This window comes from Podarcis liolepis (genome assembly GCF_965112155.1).
Source record: "Podarcis liolepis genome assembly, chromosome: 1".
Lineage (NCBI taxonomy): Eukaryota > Metazoa > Chordata > Lepidosauria > Squamata > Lacertidae > Podarcis > Podarcis liolepis.
Genome location: NC_139554.1, coordinates 34945254 through 34961703, shown reverse-complemented (window position 1 = coordinate 34961703; position 16450 = coordinate 34945254). Strand labels below are relative to the sequence as shown.

At 43.4% G+C, this 16450-nt stretch overlaps 2 protein-coding genes across 12 annotated transcripts in view; one reads left to right on the top strand and one right to left on the bottom strand.

Moving 5' to 3' along the window:
• The window catches only part of NPAS3 (neuronal PAS domain protein 3), a 625716-nt gene that overhangs the window by 355674 nt on the left and 253592 nt on the right, over positions 1-16450 (top strand). The gene's annotated exons all lie outside the window — the stretch shown is intronic.
• LOC310705334 (uncharacterized protein) lies at positions 2028-11248 on the bottom strand. Its single transcript, XM_083500000.1, has 2 exons — positions 11076-11248; positions 2028-5214 (listed from the first exon to the last, which is right to left on the bottom strand). Exon 2 carries the CDS (start codon positions 4184-4186, stop codon positions 2687-2689), a length of 1500 nt encoding a protein of 499 aa, XP_083356126.1. The 5' UTR covers positions 4187-5214; positions 11076-11248; the 3' UTR covers positions 2028-2686.

Below are 16450 nucleotides of genomic sequence, written 5' to 3'. Positions count from 1 at the left end.
ATATATGCAATAGGTGCTAGCTCGTGCGTGGACTACGTAAAAATACAAGTGTCTCCATTGATTATAGAATAACAATGTTGTGTGTACACAGCCTGAAACTGGCAGTCACAGGTTAATGGCTGAAGCATATGCAGACTCCACTCCAAATATCTAGGAAGTGCTTCACATTATTAAGGGAAGCTATTAGTTCTTTTACTTAAAATTACAGCATATAATAGGCTGACCAGAATTTTAGTTAGTTAATACATACTGCCAAGAAGAAACTCTTAAAGTATCTTATTGTATTATATTTCCTAACTGAATATTGTTCCTAAGACTGCTTATCTTGAATCTTACAGTGTGTTAATTTCCTACCATAGCAGTGCCAGCACTAGAAAAAATTATATTGGGGAAGGCACAGAAGGGCAATGTACATTTTTGTGGGGTGGGGGCAGATATATGGAAAGATGTGATTGGTCCCTAAAATGCATATTTTTTCACCCAACAGGATAATTTGTGATAAAGAGAATGGTTATCAGTTTCAAATAAACCTCCAGCTTCCAATCACATCCCCCCCCCCCCCCGTGAAACTCAAACTGTGAAGTCTCTAGAAAATGCTGAAGGAAACCTACTGATAACTCCTGATGGAAAGTAACAGCAATTTAAGTTGTTAAATGTCAGTTTTCTAGCAAAGCGGAATTCATTTATTTCATTCCCTCAAACCTACAAACACTTGGTTATCACATAGTTTGAGCTAAAATTAATTAATCAAATCACCCTAACTTAAAATGTGTGAGGTCAGAATGGTTTGTCAACACCCTTTAATAAGTTCCTGGGTGTGGGATAGTAAAATCCACAACCTGTTTCATATTTATATGAGAAATTAATGCTGTAGGGTTTTTTTTATGTTGAACATACACCACTGAGCATGCATCAAAATAAATTTTGATTCAGTGTTGACCTTCAATAATAATATGCAGCTCAATTACTCCCACTTATATGTGGAAATTACAGTATCTGCAGAAGTTTTCTAACTCAGGCAGGATTCCTATTCATTGTTAATTTTAGAAGTAGATATAGAAATCTACTGTGATTCTTACCCTCTGACAATATGTCCAGACTTATTAAAAATTCTGTAGCTAGTGATTTACTTTTCAATTGTAGAATGTTTATTACCTTTTAGTCTACACAGCTGTTTGTTTAAATGAACAAATGAGAACAAGGCACATTTAATTTTGGCTTCTTTAGTTCTCAGATAATAAAAGAAAGAAAGAAAGAAAGAAAGAAAGAAAGAAAGAAAGAAAGAAAGAAAGAAAGCATGTCTGAACTGGTTGTCATAGCTTATTTCACTAAAATAAGCCACTTTAATTAAACCAAGAACAAAAATTCACATGTTTTGTTTCGTTTTTTGCTGAGAAACAAACTATGATCCCCAGTTCAGACATACAGCTAAGCCAAGAATCATGGTTTGTTGCTCTTGCTGGCTGGTTGGGTGGAGCAAATGAACTCCATTATGGAGCACTTCTCCGGGGAGAGCATTCCACAAACAAGGAGCTGTGCAGCATTATGTGCACCACCTTGAGCTCTTGGGATAAAAAGATGGAACATAAATGCAGTAAATTGTGGTCCAGCAACATTTGAAATATGAAGCCAAGTGGAGGAGGCGACCATGACAAAAATCAAGGAACAGGTAGTAGAGGGAAGGCAAGCAAGGGACGAGGCAGGCAAGGAAAGGGCAGGAGAGGCCAAACGGAAGAGGAAATTGCTTCCCCACTGCTGCTTTACACAGCGGGGTCACCATGGCTGCTGTGTAAAGTGGCAGTGGGGCAGCAGCTTGAAGTTCTCCTATAGCCTTGCTGCTCTCTGGATCCTTGGCGAGTGGGCTAGGGAGGCACCTAGAGGAGGAGGAAGAGGAAGAGAATCCATTGCCCTCCTGCTGACACAAGTTTACACAGCAATGATTCCATGACCCTGCCATGTAAAGCAGCAGCAGGGCAGCTCCTTCCTCTTCCTCCTTAGTGCCACTTCTCTTGTTGCGAGGGATAAGGATCAGCCAGACGCAGCAATGGAGAATAAGAAGGTGAAGTTTATTGCCAGGCAATAAGGACCCAGTTGGAATCTCTTCCAAAGAACTGGGACCCCGATTGACAGAAATACAGGGGTCTTTATACCTGAGCAAATCACAGCAAATCATAGATCATAAGACAATCATGAAGGACTCATAACTTGGTCAGCAAAATATCAGCCAATCAGCAAGCAGTTGTCACGCTCCTAGCTACTGGTATAGCACTGGTCCAGCACAGGGTTCAAGTTCCGCTTTCCAATGCTCCCAGTGACGCTCAGTCTAACCTTTCCCCTAGTTATGACAGGACAGGGAGCTTGGACATTTTGTGGTTTTGCTCTTCCTGTTCTGTGGATTAATTTAGCCTGTTCCTGATGGGGAATTTGTACCAGAATCTCTGATTCATGTCTTGTCCGGGGTTCACAGATGTTTCTAGGGGAAAGGTCGGTTCCTACTTGCTGTTCCAAGCAGTTTGCATTTTTAGCTAAGGCACAGCTTCCCTTTTGATTCAAGTGGATTTATAGAATACTGTAATCCTTGATTCGTGTAAGCATATATATTGAATATATTGATTATTGATAACTGGTTATATGGATAATATAGGGGTAGCCCTTCCTTCCTTGCCTCATTCCCCCCTTTTCAAGCTCAGAGAGAAGATTCATCTGACTCCTGAGCTTGAACACCACTCAGGACATCAGAGTAAACCGTTGCTTCCTGCAATGGGGCTTGTTCCTGCACTGGGACTTGTTCCTGCACTGGGACCTGTTCCCCAGGCATTGGGACGCGTTCCCTATGCATTCGCTCGTAACCATCGTCTTCCTCTGGCTCATCTGGCACTGGGGGCAAAGCTCTGTATATTGCCATAATGTGAGGGTCAGTGAAATGCTTAACATTGCGGGCTATCATTCCCCTAAGCAAAGACAGACAACAAGGAATTACAGAAAGAAACAACAGAAACACAATTCCTCCTATGGCTAAGACGGTCAGAATGCCATGCACCCACCCCTCTCCTGGTATCCACGACCATACCTTTTCCCAGGGATTCTGGGTGGGTGTGTTGTCAGCTACCAGAGACTGCAGTTTTTGCAATTGGTCCTCAATTGTTTTGTTGAGGTCGTGGAATTTAACCTGGCACCGACCTTTTGGGACAATTTTACAAAACCCGCCTGCTCGTGCAAGGAGGTAGTCCAAAACCATTCTATGGGTCATTGTCAGCTGGTTCAAATCCTCAACCTCTGACTGCAAGGAGCGCAAGACATGGGTGGTGGCATTGATAGTTTTCTCCAGCCTGCATGTGAGAGCAAACAGTGCCTTTCTATTTTGCTCAGCAACTACTCCTGGGTAAATTCCCATTGAGAGGAATCCTATAAATCCACCCCCAACGCTCCCTACAGAATTTGCCAGATAAATTTCATCCACACAGTGGTCGCCTAGGGCCATCCTTTTCCGTCTGCTTGCAAGATGAGGTACCTTGTGATTGATCTCCACTGCAACCGGAAAGGTAAATGCCCCTACGCCAACACACTGGTATTTTCCTGGGTGGAAATTTGTTGCCAATCCATCATATAAAAACCAGAGGTTAGGATCTTTAATCATCCAACCAGAACAAATGGACCCTTGTCCGGTGAAATTAACTGAATATTGAGGAAAGTATGGGTACAGATCTGAAGAGGTAGTATTGCCCTGGTAGGAGGCATTGTGGGATCCCCAAAGCCAAAACTTATCTGAGCATTGGGTATAATTTCCCAGCCATCCTTTGTCCATGTGGTACTTAACTTGGGGCCAATACTTCCATTTAGAATTCCATACTCCAGTGGCATGACAGCAAAAACATAGACCTTTTGTGGTTCTGGTGTATCTGAGATATCTATAGGGGATGTCATTCATTTCAATAGGTGGGGCTGCAAAGAGACCACTCTGATTGTAAAGTAGGCCTGCCAACACGACATCAGGATCCTTGATTAATCCTGGTATAAGGGACATGTCTGCTACCTTCCTTGGGTGTTCGTAATATAGGGTAGCATTTTCCCCATATATCTGGAACATGTGTTCAGCATGGTTTATAAAGACATTACCTACTACCATTGGGCCTCTCTGGAGCCACAAGCACATCAAACTCAACAGGAGCTTCATTTTCATTTTCATCTTCCCCACGTATACCTTCAAGGTTGAATCTTATTAGTTCTGGCTCTAGGTTGATGTTTATACGGTGATCCTTCTTATATACACAATATACAATGATTAGGACCAGAAGGAGTGAAATTGCAACAATTATATAAGGTAGCAGATACCAGAACATACCCTTTAGTGAGATATAGCCTCCCGCTCGGCCGCACCCAGTGGACTTATTAGTGGTCCCCAGGTTCTGGTCGAACTGGTGAGGTCAACTCACACCGTATACACTCTGCAACTGCTACCTTGAAGGGACCTGTGGGTGGTGGAGGAAAAACAACTACAGTGACCAGTATGGCACCGGGAAATGCTCCTTGGGGAGGTGGGCAGGAAAAGCAACGTATGGCTCTCCTAGGTTCCCCTGGCATGTACTTTCCCCTGTATGTGAACTATTGTCGTGGACCTGCTTGTGCCCAATCTGGTATGTAGAATTCCCAAAGAAAGAAAGGAATGTAACAACCGTATGTAGTTACCCAATCCACCCACTTGTCAATAAGGACCCCCCTTTTGTTCACCCTTGTTATTGTTATTTGTACTAAGGGTTTATGAGCAAAGTCTGGCTGGAATCTGGGATTGACTGAAATTTTTACTGGTAGGGGTCCTCCCATACGCTGGTGCAGCTCCTCAATCTTCCGGTGTGCGTAGACTCACTGGCTTCCGGGGTGCAGTGAGAGCAGACCTGTAGTCCCGTTGCCCGTGCTCCTGCCCGCTTCCGGTGGGGCTAGGTGCAGGGGTTCCTGGTGAGCTTCAACTTCAGAGGGTTAGATGGGTTCAGCTCACAGTTCCAATGACCCTCCGACCGCTTCAGACGAGAATGATGAATCCACGGGGTAACTTCCGCAACTTTCACCGCAGTTGGTGTGGCCAGCAGAACCGTGTAGGGACCTTTCCACCGAGCTGTCAGCGGTTCGTCTTTCCAATCTCGAACCCAAACTCGGTCTCCCGGCCGAAAAGGATGTACTGGTTCGGATAGGCAGATGGGAATGCGTTGGAGACACCACCTGTTTAAATCAAGAAAAATACGAGAAAGAGCCTGGATTTGATCTGCAGTTATTTGCCCCCCCACTTGAGTCAAGTCTGCTGTTTTCCCCCTTGCTATTGGAGGTGGTCTCCCATACAAAAGTTCAAACGGAGAAAGTTTCAGTCTCTTTGTTGGTGAACATCTGATTCTAAACAAAGCAATAGGCAACATGTCTACCCATTTACAATGAGTTTCCTGGCACAATTTTGCTAACTGCGCTTTAAGTGTCCGATTCATCCTTTCTGTTTTCCCTGAGCTTTGAGGTCTATAGGCCGCATGTAGTTTCCATTGTATTTGCAAGGCTTTGCATACACCATCCACTATTGATGCAATGAAAGCTGGACCATTGTCACTGCCTATACACCTTGGTAGACCAAACCTTGGAATGATTTCCGTTAAGAGGCGTTTTATAACCTCCTGTGCCTTTTCTGTTCTAGTAGGATAGACTTCAGGCCAACCTGTAAGAGAACATGTGAAGACCAAGAGAGCCTTATACCCCTTTGCCTTTGGCATTTCTGTAAAATCCACTATTAAATTCTCCATTGGCATTAAGCCTGTTTGCTGTATTCCTGGTGGAGGAACTGGGCCTTGCTTGGGGTTGTTTTTTTGCGCACAGAAGGCATGCACGTGATACTGCTTCTGCCAGCTGGGAAATCCTTGTTATGTAGAATTGCCTATTTAGGCTTTCCCGCAATGCTGTGGCCCCATAGTGAGTGGACTCATGATATTGTTTCACTATGTTCCTGCCTAAGGCTTCTGGAACAAATACTCGTTGGTCTGGGAGGATAAACCATCCATCCTGTGGTGGCATTCTGTATCCCCCTTCCTGCTGTGCCCATTCCTGTTCTGCCTCCGTGTAGATGGGCTTTATTTGCTCTAAATCAACTGCTGTAGGAAGAAGAGATGCTGTTATAGAGGCAGGTGGTGGTGGCAGTAAAGCTGCCCGTTTTGCAGCCAGATCCGCCAATTGATTTCCCTTTGCTGCTTTTGTGGTTCCCTTGCTGTGGCCTCGGCAATGTATGACTGCAACCTTTCTCGGAGCCCACACAGCTTCCAAAAGCGTTTCCAATTCTGGGCCATATTTCAGTGCTTTCCCTTCTGCCCCTATGAGCCCCCTCTCTTTCCACAAAGCTCCGTGGGCATGTAGAGTTAAAAAAGCAAACTTTGAGTCTGTGTAGATATTTACACTGCAGCCAGCTGCTAGCTGAAGGGCTCTGGTTAAAGCCACAAGTTCCGCTTTCTGCGCTGAGGACGAAATTGGCAGAGGCTGTGCTTCAATGACATCAGTCAGTGTAACCACAGAATATCCAGCCCTCCTTTGCCCCTCCCTCACAAAGCTGCTCCCGTCCGTATAATATTCTATATCTGGGTTTTTCAACGGTTCATCCTGCAAATCTGGACGGCTAGAGTAAATTGAGTCCATTACTTGAATGCAATCATGAGGTTCATGATCCACTGACTCAGGAAGGGGTAACAAGGAAGCGGGGTTCAAGGTGTTTACAACTTGCAAATGTACTTGTGGGTTACCACACAAAAGCCCTTGGTAATTTGCCATGCGCTCGTTGGAAAGCCAATAACTTCCTTTGTATTCCATTAATGTCAACACAGCATGAGGCACATTCACATAAATCTCCTGTCCAAAGGTGAATTTAAATGCCTTTTTGACCAATAAGGCTGTTGCAGCTACTGATCGCATACAAGGTGGCCATCCTTTTGCCACTGCATCCAGTTGTTCTGACAAATAAGCTACAGGTCTTTTCCAACTTCCCAACACTTGAGTCAAGACCCCTGCTGCAATCCCAGATTTCTCATGAACGAAAAGAAAAAAAGCTCTTTCTGGGTTTGGCAAAGCCAAGGCTGGAGCCTGCATCAGTTTAGACTTTAATGTATTGAAAGCTTTCCTTTGCTCTGCATGCCATTCAAAATGAGCATTTTCTCTGCCTTTTGTGCTTTCATATAGAGGCTTAGCTAGGGTGCTAAAATCTGGGATCCAAATTCGACAAAAGCTTGCAGCCCCCAAAAACCCCCGCAATTGCCTGCGGCTTGTGGGTTCCTTAATGACACAAATGGCTTCCTTCCTTTCGGATCCCAACGCCCTCTGCTGGTGAGAAATGTGAAAACCCAAATATTTCACTGTCTCTCGGCAAATTTGTGCCTTTTTCCGAGACACCTTGTATCCTGCCTCCCAAAGAAGATGAAGCAAATCCTCTGTGGCCTTTTTACAAGTCTCATAGGTATCACAACTAATCAATAAGTCATCCAGAAATTGAAGCAAAATTGTTTTCCCAGGCACTGAAGGGAATTTAGACAAATCCTGGGCAAGGGCTGTTCCAAAAAGTGTTGGCGAATTCTTGTAGCCCTGGGGCAATCTTGTCCACGTTAATTGGGTTTTTGTCCCCTTGTAAGGATCCTCCCATTGAAATGCAAATATTGGCTGACTCTGGGAGGCAATCCGGCAACAGAAAAATGCATCTTTTAAGTCCAATACTGTAAACACCCTTGCCTCCGATGGAATTAATCCTAGGAGATTGTAAGGATTGGGCAAACATGGATGCACCGTCTGAATCAAATTGTTAATCCTTTTCAGATCCTGGACTGGGCGAAATTGATCTGAATTGGGCTTGCGCACAGGAAAAAGTGGAGAATTCCAGCTGGACTGGCACTTTACCAAAAGCCCATATTGCAAAAACTTGTCTATATGCTTCTGCATCCCCTCTGCTGCTTGTCTTGGAATAGGGTATTGCCTGGTTGCTATTGGCTTTGCCCCTGGCTTTAGGTTTATTATGAATGGCGCTATATTCTTTGCCATGCCTGGTGGGTTGTCCTCTGCCCATACTCCAGGTGGGGCTTTCAGATTTTTAGGAATCTGTGAAATGTCCTTTTGGGAGTCTGTTTTTGATAAAGCCCCCATCATTTTCCATGCCTGTTCCCTGGGCACCTCTACTGTGACAATCCCTGATGCAGCCTGGGGTAATTTCATTTCTGCCCCTTTTGGTGTGAAGGTGATCTGTGCTTGAACCTTTGACAGAAAGTCACGTCCCAGCAAGGGGATTGGGCATTCAGGCACATACAGAAATTGATGTGTAAGGGTTTTCCCCCCAATCTGGCATTCTTGAGGTTGCAAAAACGGTGTGAGGACCCTGTTGCCTGTGGCCCCCACAATTGTCACTGCTTGGTTGCTTTTTGCTTTTAACGGCTTCGTGAGCACCGAAAATTGCGCTCCAGTGTCAATCATAAAATTTACTAAGCGGCTCCCCAGTTTAACCGAGACCATGGGCTCTTGGGAGCCTAAAGAAAGAGTTGAGCCCGGTCTGTCCTATGCATTCTCATTCTCATATTCCTCCAGTTGCGCTAATCCAACAAAATCTCTGCTACTTCCTCTGTTCCTCACATATCTTCCAGCTTGCATCCTTCCTCTCTGCGATTTCCATCCACGTCCACGCTCCCTCTGTTCCCTGTATTCACCTTCTCCCTCTGTGTCCCTTGCTTCAGGGCACTCCTGTTTCCAATGACCTTCCTTTCTGCAAATTGCACACTGATTCCTTCCCAATGGCAATCCCCTTCCTCTCCCTCTTCCTCGTGCCCTACTGGAACCTCTCCCTTGGGCACCCGTATCAAATGCTGAGCCCTGGCTGATGGCTGCAGCCAAAAACACTGCCTTTTGTTTCATTTCCCGAACTCTGTCCTTCTTAACCTCATTCTCTCTGTTCAAATAAACCTTTTGAGCGATTGCTAGGAGCTGATCCATCTGCAATGTTTCAAAAGCGTCTAACTTTTGCAATTTCCTCTTAATGTCCATGGCACTTTGAGCCACAAATGCCGCATTCACCATTTGCTTGCTTTCTGGGGCTTCTGGATCAAAGGGGGTGTAAATTCTATATGCCTCCATTAAGCGTTCCAAATAATTAGAAGGAGATTCATCCGGGAGTTGAAGAACCTCAGCAACCCTAGAAATGTTTGTGGGCTTTCTAGCAGCACCTTTTATAGCCTTTATAACTTCCTGCCGATAACTGTCCAAGGCGTCCTTATCCCTTTCTGGGTCCCACCCTGGATCTGTGAGTGGATATCTGGCACGGACCCAAGCATCTGGATTGTTTTCTGAATTTGGCACCTGAGCTTTAAGATTGTTGTCTGCAGTTGTATCTATCCTTCTCCTTTCCTCAGAGGTGAAAAGAGTCATCAAAAGATGCCTGCAATCTTGCCATGTAGGCAGATGAGTTACCATAATGGAAGCAACCAAATCCAGCATAGCCTGAGGTTTTTCTGAAAAGGGTATTGTATGCGTTTTCCAATTCAATAAATCCGTGGTTGTAAAGGGGACATATTGAAGTGTAACTGCCCTGGAAGGCCAAGGACCCGTTGGTCTCCCATTTCCATCCACTGGCCGTGGCTCTTGGGGCCCCAAAACAGCCCTTAGGGGAAGCATTGGCGCTGGTGCCCCTTTGTTATTACGTAAGTAATAGCCTCCTTTTGAAAGCTTAGGCGAGGCTGGGCTTTGAGATGTGCTAGGCAAATCACTTTCTCTCATTTTAAGGACCAACTTTTGTCCAGAATCTGTGATTGCATCCATCAATTTCCATAATTTTGAACTGTCATGGCTTTCTGGGGTTCTGAATGAATTAATTTGTTCCCCCCATGCTCCAGACATTTGCAATGCGCTGGTTCCCCCTTCCGCTCCCTCCGTCTGTGTTTGCAAGGCTGACATGTCCTGGTTGTATTTTTCCTCGGGAGGGGAGGGTAACGTGCTTTGATCTAGAGCTGCTGTTTGTTTTGGCTGGGAAGACAATTCTGGAAGGCTAGGCACATCCAGTGATGCTTGAGAAGGTGGGGCTGCCTGCGAAGCACCATTTGTGGCTTGCGGGGCTTTATTCAATTCTGGCTGAGATTGGCTGGGCATAGGGTTCCGTTGGGTTTGGGGTTGGGTTTGTCCTGCCACTGCATTTTGATCTGGCAATGCTTGCCTTGAAGGCGGCTGTATTGCTTGATTACTGCTGCTATAATTGTATGGCGGGGGAGGGATTCCATCCTCCTCTGAAGGACCAACATAAATTTTCCTGTCAGCTGCAGAAACTGTTAAGGGTTTTCTGGCTTCCTGCCTTACAGCGAAAATCTCGCAGCTCTCACTTCCTCTTTTCATCCAATCTGGATTTTTTAAACAAATAGCAGTCCACTTCGAAATGTAATAGTACTGCTCCCTAAACAAATCCGGATTTCTCATTATTGAGTCCATAACTGCCTGACATTTCTCAATCCTGAAGGAGCCAAGTTGTGGCCAGGATTCGACCTGTTGGGGCCACACCTGTTGACAATATTTCTTTAAAACTTCCTTACTTGGTTTGACCTCCCCTGCTTCTTCTGGAAAGACCATTTTAAAATTTTCTAACATGCAGTCTAGGGGTGTACAGGCTTGAATTGGTTTTGAGCATTTCCCCCCCATAGTTCTGCAAAAACTTTCCCTCTTCGCCAGACAAACACTTTCAGCTAGGCAGTTTCAAAAATAGCACAAGAGAAAAACCACAGCATACTTCCTTTTTCAACTCAGATCTTACACATTCACTCAGCGTCCCGGGACTTTCACACAGACAACACAGCCCTTTCTCCCCCCTTTGCCTGCGGCAAACAACTTGGCAGAAAAACACACTTTCATACAGCGTTTTACCCCTTTTTTTTTCTTTCCCCCCCCACAGCTGTTTTTCCCCAACTTTTCCCTGCAGAACCTCTCCCCTTCTGGGTTGACTCAGCTTCTCCTCCCTCACCCTTTTGGTGATCCTTTCCCTTTAACGGGAGGTTACTGGTGGGTCACCCTGAGTGTTGATCAGCACTCCTTTTATCTCAACTCACCGTGAGTTCCTGTCGTGGCGCGCCTTTCCTTTTGGCCCCCCTTCAGATTCTCCTTGTTCGGTCCTTGCCTCCGTCTCGCCGGGAGTCCGCGCCGAAGGCGATTGCCTTCCTCCTTCGGAAATGATGTCCGATTGGCGCCTGGAACGAAGCCAAAACCTTCGGGACGCCCTCCCCCCGAGAACCGGAGGCCGGCTCTTTTTTTGGGTAAAAAAAACCCACTGGCCTGTGTGATCCGAGTCACGGCACCAAATGTTGCGAGGGATAAGGATCAGCCAGACGCAGCAATGGAGAATAAGAAGGTGAAGTTTATTGCCAGGCAATAAGGACCCAGTTGGAATCTCTTCCAAAGAACTGGGACCCCGATTGACAGAAATACAGGGGTCTTTATACCTGAGCAAATCACAGCAAATCATAGATCATAAGACAATCATGAAGGACTCATAACTTGGTCAGCAAAATATCAGCCAATCAGCAAGCAGTTGTCACGCTCCTAGCTACTGGTATAGCACTGGTCCAGCACAGGGTTCAAGTTCCGCTTTCCAATGCTCCCAGTGACGCTCAGTCTAACCTTTCCCCTAGTTATGACAGGACAGGGAGCTTGGACATTTTGTGGTTTTGCTCTTCCTGTTCTGTGGATTAATTTAGCCTGTTCCTGATGGGGAATTTGTACCAGAATCTCTGATTCATGTCTTGTCCGGGGTTCACAGATGTTTCTAGGGGAAAGGTCGGTTCCTACTTGCTGTTCCAAGCAGTTTGCATTTTTAGCTAAGGCACAGCTTCCCTTTTGATTCAAGTGGATTTATAGAATACTGTAATCCTTGATTCGTGTAAGCATATATATTGAATATATTGATTATTGATAACTGGTTATATGGATAATATAGGGGTAGCCCTTCCTTCCTTGCCTCACTCTCGGGTGCTGCCCGAGGCAGCTGCCTCAACCTGTGTCATTGCTTGGCCAGCTCTGGACTCAACCTTATCAAATGATATGCTTGTGGTGTTGTTTCAATTTTACAAGCTTGCATTTATCCAGTCCTTCTTTCTGTGGGGCGGGAAAACAGTAGCTCAGGGTAGGCAACCTAAGGCCCGTGGGCCGGATGTGGCACAATCACCTTCTCAATCCGGCCCGAGGCGGTCCAGGAATCAGCGTGTTTTTACATGAGTAGAATGTGTGCTTTTATTTAAAATGCATCTTTGGGTTATTTGTGGGGCATAGGAATTCGTTCATTTCCCCCCAAAAAAATATAGTCCAGCCCACCACATGGTCTGAGGGATGGTGAAGCAGCCCATGGCTGAAAAGGGTTGCTGACCCCTGAGTAGCTATTCCCTTTGCATTCCTTTTTTTTACTGACAGACAGATATCACTTAGCTTTAGTAATTAGTAATTAGTAATTCACAGAATAAAAATGGAATACAAATATGTCATGGGGGGATGTTATTATGGAGGCTGCAGCCACCACTTGAAGTAATCTAGCAAAGTATGGGTGGAAAGTCTAGGTCCTTCAAAAGGCTGCCAACAGATAAACATGCAGGTCTTCACCCAAGATCAAAATCTCTGGGAATGCTTGTTTTTTTTAAGTGTGTGCTAGTAGACAGATTCCTTGGTTTTCATTCTTCTTACCTATGTCAAATATATGGTCAAATATAATAAAAAAAGTAAGTTTTCTTTCTTCAAATTAAAACTGAATGACCAACTATTTGCAGATAGGTGGTATTTTGCTTATCTATGTGTTTCAAAAAGAAAATACTTCTGTAACTGACATTAAAGAAGCCTAACTTAGCCTGTGCTTAAGTTGACCCAAATGTTGAGGCACATAACTGTTCAAAGCTGCTCTATTGACTACGACAATTGCATACATGAACACATGGGGATTTTTGACTATTTCTCCCCTAAACAGTGCTTTATTTGAGTTTAGAAATCATCTGACATGATTATGGGTTGGTTGGTTGATTAACCATTAAAATGCCAGCCACTGAATTTCTTGGCTCCTTGAAAACGAGCACTTTCTCCTATAAGCTGTCCTCAAGGGCTGCGACGGGGTGAAATTTTTTAGATAAGGCAAGGGTAATGTCAAAGTACAATGCATGTGTAAAATTGCATCATGTGCATCTAACAAGTTACACAGTTGGCCTTTTGCCGTGCTGAAAAGAGCAGATAATTCTAGGGTACGCTTACTGTACGAGAAAGGTTAAGGCCAGCTGAAGTCCATTGAATGGCAGTCCCATTCATGGGCTAATTCCATTATTCTTGGTGAGAGTCAGTGGACTGTGAGAGACTTTTGAAGCATATTGGGTATCTTACCTCTAAAGCTGAAAACACAGTAGCATTCAAGTATAAGGTGCAGAAGGAGTTCTGTGTGTATTTCTATCAGAATATGTGTGTTTTTCTTCCAAAAAAAAAAAAAAAAAGTATGACTAGGATTGAAACTTTTCTATTTCCGAAATGTAAGAAAAGTTTTCAGACATCCCAAAATCTCTGTGATGGATATGGATGTCATCTTTCGCACAGGGAAGGGGCACCTTCAGTTATCCATCACCCAGCATTGTTGGAGACACAGTACTTACAAAAATTGTGGGCAGTGCTGCAATAAACAAGAAGTTGAAAATTTAAATAATTTTCTGTGTAAATAAGTATGTAAATCCTGTGTACAGTTAGGTACCACGCTAGTGGCAATGTGATTTTGTTCCTTGTGATTCATTTTCATCTTCAGAGGAATTCTGATTATATCAGTACATGTTTCCTGCCCGTTTTAATTGTTCCTATTATAATATTATTCATAGGTTTCAACAACTTCACTTGGCTCATTACTAAAGCAAGATTTTCCTTGGCTTAGTGCTTCTGTTTTATTTGTGTCTGGCGAATAAAGCCATGCTTTCTGCATTTTTCAAGGTGCTTCTATATTCTTGAGATATCTGTGGGGCACTTAACCTACATTAGACCTAAGAGGTCTGAGGGTTCTTCAGGAGACAAAGAATTTCATGCTACTGTCCTGGAGGATGTGTCAAGGGCAATACAGACAAAAGACTGATGTCTCCTTTAACAGCTTGATAAGTATCTCAGGATATTCAGCAGGAATCACTACAGTTCTACAAAGTACTCATTCAGCATAATATGGCTGGATATGTGCACTGTATATGACAATGGCAGAGACTTATCTTTGCCCTGAGGGCTAAGTGCTGTAACACTTCACAAGTGGTAGCCTTGATAGAAGGGAAGATTGAGAGATGCCCATGGACTAAAATGCAACATTGTGTGTGTTAAGGAATTAAACTTGGATCTGTAGTCATGTTGATTTTATTTTACGTTTCAAAGGTCTATTTATTTACAGCAGCAAATTCTCTTGTAAAAGAAAGCTAAATCATTCTTGTATTGACCATTTTTTTCATGTTGTTCTATTGAGGCCTCTTCCCAACTGAGTTCCTTATTGAATTGTATTTCTATGAGGGTATTGTAGGTTAGCAGCACATTTTATAGTACACAAAAGATGTGCCTTCTGAATTTTCAATGCCTTTCATATTGTTCCCCATAGAAAAAACATCTCTGAAATACTGAATAAATCAAAATAGAAACATTTGGCTCTTGACTTGCTGCCAACATTATTTTTCTCTAAGTTAACATTTGTTGGAGTAGTCTGTCTAGCCTACCTTTATCTATTTGATTAATATATACGAAAAGGCCTTTTGGAACCCTCTGTTGCATTTTTGGCTAAAAAGCAAAGGAATTCATACTGCATTTATCTTTAAACTGAAAGCATATTAGTGCAGGATTTAAAGCAATCGAGATACACATATGTACACACACTAAACTTAAACGCTGTTTTCTGTGATTCAAGGACTCTGTTTGACAGTGTCTTAGAATCAAATCTATAAGCCTGTAGCATGTAATTGTTTAAATAAGGATTTCAGCTGAAACTGGTATGACACTGAGTACAGATTTTGTTCAGATATTTGTAGATTTTAAGTGACAGGGAAAGCTGTATATTAACCTGATTTGAATCAGGTTCCAGTTATTTTTATATCCTGTCCTTAAAGTATTCATTCTTTGAAATGGTCTACATACAATGTGCAGCTCAATTTGATGCAGTTAGATAGGTGCATCTCTGGAAGTGAGAAAGTTCTCTGCCAAATCATAATACTTGTTTATCCAGCAGATAACTGCTTAGGCTAGGGTATATAACTACTTTGCCAGTGCAACAGTTTAAAACATGATAGCATGTGCCAGTGTTGTAAATGGGCATACAAATGTTTCAAGTTCAGGTGCAAAGGACTACTGTAGAATACATTATTTGTTCTGGGGGAAACACAATTTTGAATTGTGAGTTATGTAAGCGCCACCCCAACACTTCTGCAGGGTCTTTGTTACATCCAGCAGTGCCAGATTAAACCCTGTGGAAGCCCCTAGGCAGTTCAAATCTGGGGGGGGGGGAGAGTTCGCAAATTATCTCCTAATACGTTTTTGTAATTTTCTTTCAAGATCAAATCAATATTATTTTGAACTGTTGACATGGAGCTCCTAAAAGGTGTGGGTCCCATAGGTCAGTGGCCTGGAAATAGACACCCCCAGCTATCAGCTTGATGAAGAGTTTTGGAGATTTCAAAAGCTTTCTCACTGTCTTATGACGTTTTGATTGACCTAATAAAGGTTTCACTCTACAATGGTTTTGGAGGGTTTTCCCATTTTGGGTCAATACCACTACCTTTGCTTTTTGTGTGACTTGGATAACGTAAAATTTAGCAGGATCCTAAACTGGAGGAAGGTTATATACCATCTGACAGTTGATTTTTTTCTCTCTGAGGGGACATTCCCACAAACCACTATGTAAAACTACCTAATTTGGCTCCCATTTATTTTTTATCTCTAGTTCAACACCTAAAATTAATCTCTAGTTATTTTAACAAAAAATATTGCCATCTTTCTGTTTACTGTTGTTCTTTACTGCAAGGAACCTGTGTATTGGTTCCTTATGGTTGGGTACATTAGTGACTTTTGTTGTTGTTTCTGGATTAATAAATGTATTGCACTACTATGTATTTTGGATCCCCCCCTCCCTTATGGGTCACCATTGCTACCACTTGCTTTATGCTTGGTCCACAAGGGCCATTCCAGATTTAATACTGCAGATTGCTGAACTGTGTTATGGATGCCTCCTTCCTTCTGGAGTATGAATTCCCACTGCTGCACTTGAAGTACAGTTAGCATCCTGTTATTCTGTGACTAGAAGGGTTTGAAAATCTTCCCTCTCTTAGGCAAGGAGTCAGATAAGTTAGCACTATTACCAGTGCTTTCATTTTCTAAAAAAATGTTTAGGGGTACTTTCATTTTGACTCAAGAAAATCACCATTTTATAGTTCAAATCGGGGAAAATAAATACTGT